General features: G+C 44.3%; 1 protein-coding gene across 1 annotated transcript in view; it reads left to right on the forward strand.

The window, feature by feature from the left end:
* Positions 1–561: 561 nt before the first annotated feature.
* The window catches only part of LOC143286506 (uncharacterized), a 5658-nt gene continuing 2170 nt past the window's right edge, over positions 562–4049 (forward strand). The window contains exons 1-2 of the mRNA XM_076594085.1: positions 562–650; positions 2878–3009. Of these exons, the coding sequence (XP_076450200.1) occupies positions 2898–3009 (112 nt within the window). The 5' untranslated portion in view covers positions 562–650; positions 2878–2897. The remainder of the gene's footprint in view (positions 651–2877; positions 3010–4049) is intronic.

The following is a 4049-nucleotide window of genomic DNA, read 5'->3' on the forward strand; positions in this document are numbered from 1 at the left end:
TATTAAACGTGAATCACGTGCTGAGTTCATGTCATGAAGCTGTGTGTGTGTGTGTGTGTGTGTGCAGCAGAAATGGTCGCTGCTCACACTGAAAGAAAGAAACGAGAATCACGTGCTTGCAGAGTTCATCTGTTGAATCTCTCTTCGTCGAAATCCGGCCCTCGCCAAAATTGTCTCACCCCTACCCCCGTCTCCTACCGCCTTCATTAAGCATCATATTCCTTTTTTTCTTCTTCTTCTTTTTTTCTCTTTTTTTTTTTTCCATTTGAGGTGACACATGGTCCTGTCTGAAAGCAGTGACGTTACTATGTCTGGTTCGGCAGTGATGTCATACCTTCAAAAGTGGGCCCCATCGTCTAATAATCATGACAGATGGTTGCATCATTCACACACACACACACACACACACACACACACACACACACACACACACACACACACACACACACACACTTTTTTCTTTCTTTTTTTTGTTTTTGGTTTAGTCCGAGGCCACAGTTGATGTGGGTCCATGTGCAGTGAGTGTGTCAGTGGGCAGGTGCGCAGATGTGTTCACGGCTTTTCTCTCAGTGAAATTTACCTGTGTAAAGGCGGCGTCTTCCTCTCACAGGTGTGTAATGAACTGACGGGCTGTGAATTCGTCGTAGGAGGTAGGAGAGGCCTTCGGTACTTTTGTCATGCGATTTATGATGTTTACAGTATCTTTCAGTTCTCACTTCATCGTGTGTGTGTGTGTGTGTGTGTGTGTGTGTGTGTGTTTAGCTGTGACTGTGTGTGTGTGTGTGTGTGTGTGCGTCTCTGTGTGTGTGTGCGTCTGTGTGTGTGTGTGTGTGTGTGTGTAGCTGTGGCTGTGTGTGTTTAGCTGTGGCTGTGTGTGTTTGTGTGTGTGTGTGTGTGTGTGTGTTTGCGCGAGCCAGATTTTGTTTCCACCCAATATGATCTTAAAGCAAAAACGTTTTACAGCTTACATTGAAGAGAAATGAAACACCACAATATCAGTTAATTCTAAGATAACGTACCGCAACGACAAATAACAATTCATCCACCAAACTGATGGAAAATATACAGCATTAAATTCATGACAACCGCAGTGATGAATAATTGATCTAACATAACAGAAACCGAACTAAAGAGTCAATGGAATTGCTTTTCAGACTCTGAGCCATTACTAACAGCTGAAAACAAAACAAATCAAACGAGTTGTCTGAAACTGGAATCGGTTTCGAAAAGAGGGATTCTTAAGGTGAGTGTTCTGGACCACGTGGCCATAATTATACGCATCCAGCATTACCGTTTAATTAAATTTCCATCGAATTAAGTCTCAGTGTATCATGCTTGTGAAAAGGTCAATATCCGCATATATACCCCCTCAATACAGAATGTTACTGTTCACAACAAGGCATGGATGTTCACTCCGCCAGTCACACAGAGGAGTGGAGGGGAAGAAATGTGTGTAAAAAAAAAAAAAAGTGTGTGTTTTAACAGCAAGCGCTGTTTAATTATTAGACTGTCTTGTTGCCCTGTTGATTTCTTTGTATTTGTATTGTGACATTTTCCAAAGGAGATACTGTTTAAACCAGTATTGAACAAGCGGTAATATACTATAACTCGCAATATATCAGTGTTTTGTCGAGAGTAGTGCAGTCAGCAATGTTGTTTACAGAAAACACGTTCGTTCTACTGTGTGTCTTTACGATTCCGACTGGCTTTCTCATGCAGATGATTCCTTCTGATAATGCTATGGAATCGTTATTGCGTCTTACTAGTTAACATTCTGTGCACATTTCGGGCGCTGTTCTGTCTGTCTACACATCTCCTGTCACGTTAACGAAATCTAACCAAGATTAACTTCATTACTACATTGATATAGTATGCGACAAGTGCTGATGCATCCAATGATTCTTTTTATCTTTAAAAAAAAATTATTTATTTATTTTTTTTTTAGCACAAGGTCTCTCAAAGCCTCATATCTTCATACCGTAAGATGTTATTACTCAGTTAAATGAATATGAGTGTATGTGTGGGTACGTGCATGTGTGTGCCGCGTGCGTGCGAGCGCGCAGGTGTGCGCAGACACATTTTGATGCGTGCAATTTTATAGACCCATGATTTATGTCTTCATCTGTCAGTGGATCATCATCCACATGCCATGTTCCCATGTTCATTCTCTTCGTGTCCATAGAAATTACTGATGTGAGCGTGTGTTTTTAGACTATGTATTACGATAATCAGCCGTACCCGAATGCAGTTTCAGTAGCTCAAGGAGGCGTCACTGCGTTCGGACAAATCCATATACACTGCACCACATCTGCCAAGCAGATGCCTGACCAGCAGCGTAGTCCAACGCGCTTAGTCAAGCCAGGAGGCAACTGCTGTCCCGACTATCTAGTATCCAGGCACGGATTTTGATAACAGTGGAGACAGTATTGCCAAAGTCACATCCCAACAGTTTCTTGGCCAAGAGGGTTTTTGGACAGTCGGCGTTGGGGTGGTTCCCAACTTGAAGGCCAGCTTGCCCCCAAGGCTGCGGCACTAAGAGCCAGTGCAATCTTGCCTACTGGTTTGAGAGTCTGAAGTCCTTCACAAAAAACTAAGCTGTTGGTGGATTCCCATTGCAATGGTGTTTTAGTACAAAGTTCACGGAGCCCCATCCCCCGGCCTCTCCCATCATACCCCCCCACACGGCCCCATACACAGACAGGCATCCAGGACTCTGAACATAGACAGTATAATTTAGAGATATTAGTCTCTATGCTCTGAACAACTTGGCCTTAAGAGCAACAGCCAACAGTAAATTGTTGACTCCACTTGAACGTACAAAGCTGTCCAACTTTTGGCTTGCAGACTCCGTCGTGAAGACTGTTTCTGACTGGTTAGTTCAGACAGGGGCAGAAAAGATGGCGGCCTGCATGACGTCACGGAGCGAGACGAGTACCATGACAACCACACAGGGTCACGAGGTCAGCCATCATGCCTGGGCTGCCTACAAGGGGCCTGTCGTGTTCACTGGTCAGTGTGTGTGTGTGTGTGTGTGTGTGTGAATCGAACCCGGACCCTAACGGACGCTGTATCAACAGATTAGTGTCTTAACCATTCTGCCACCCTCCTCCTCAAGTAGCTAAGGACATTTCAAAGCCGTGACCTTACATGTACATTTTGCACAACAACCTGGATCCCCTGTTTGCCACTGGAATGTGACGTAGTTCCTTTTTTGAGGAAGTGTCTGGGTTTGTTCCAATGTACCTTTTATTGACCTTGACCGCTCTTGCTGGAGGATGTTGTGCTCTAGTGGCATGAAGACGTTTGAAAACAAGAGAACGCTGGCCATTAAGGAGGGTTCAACTTCTAGAGACGTTTTCCCTTGCAACACCATGAGTGGGAAGTGCTGCGCATCCAGAATCGGCCTCTTCTCCCATGATTGTATGAGGACACACACCAACAGATAAGCATGCCTGCCTACTCGTCCGTCGGTCCGACGGGAGACTCCATTATTATTATTATTATTTACCTGTGTGCTAGCTGAATCGGTTGCGTAAGCAGCACTGACTTGAAGTTGTGTCAGTACCTTGTGAATGGAGAGCGTTACTACTCTTTACTATTTGTTAATCATTTCATCTCCTGGCCTCATTGTTTGTTAATTTGACGTAGTTATATCCACATATAAAATCTTCTTTTTTACCTGCCGGGGTTGTCTGGGGTCGTATGCATGAAACCTTACTTTTCATTTTCGTTGTGGGAATGATTAAAGGGAAGCAACCGAGAACATACGCCAAACAGGAACAGGCGAATCGGGATCACCCATTCAAAGGCGCCGGTATCGGGATTGGGCGATTCAGGAATAGGTTAATCGGGGATACGTATGACACCGCCTGATCATCTTCGGAGCAGCCAGTTCAGCGGGTGAGGGGCAGGTAATGAAGTAAAAGACAAACACTCTTGCCTTTCAGAGTTTGTTTATTCCCATTAACTCTTTTGAGTCATAGAGAAACAAGGAAACATGACAATAACAGGATGACGGCCACAGAGGAAGAGCGAAGATAATTTAAAAA

Source organism: Babylonia areolata, chromosome 10, assembly GCF_041734735.1.
Source record: "Babylonia areolata isolate BAREFJ2019XMU chromosome 10, ASM4173473v1, whole genome shotgun sequence".
Classification (NCBI taxonomy): domain Eukaryota; kingdom Metazoa; phylum Mollusca; class Gastropoda; order Neogastropoda; family Buccinidae; genus Babylonia; species Babylonia areolata.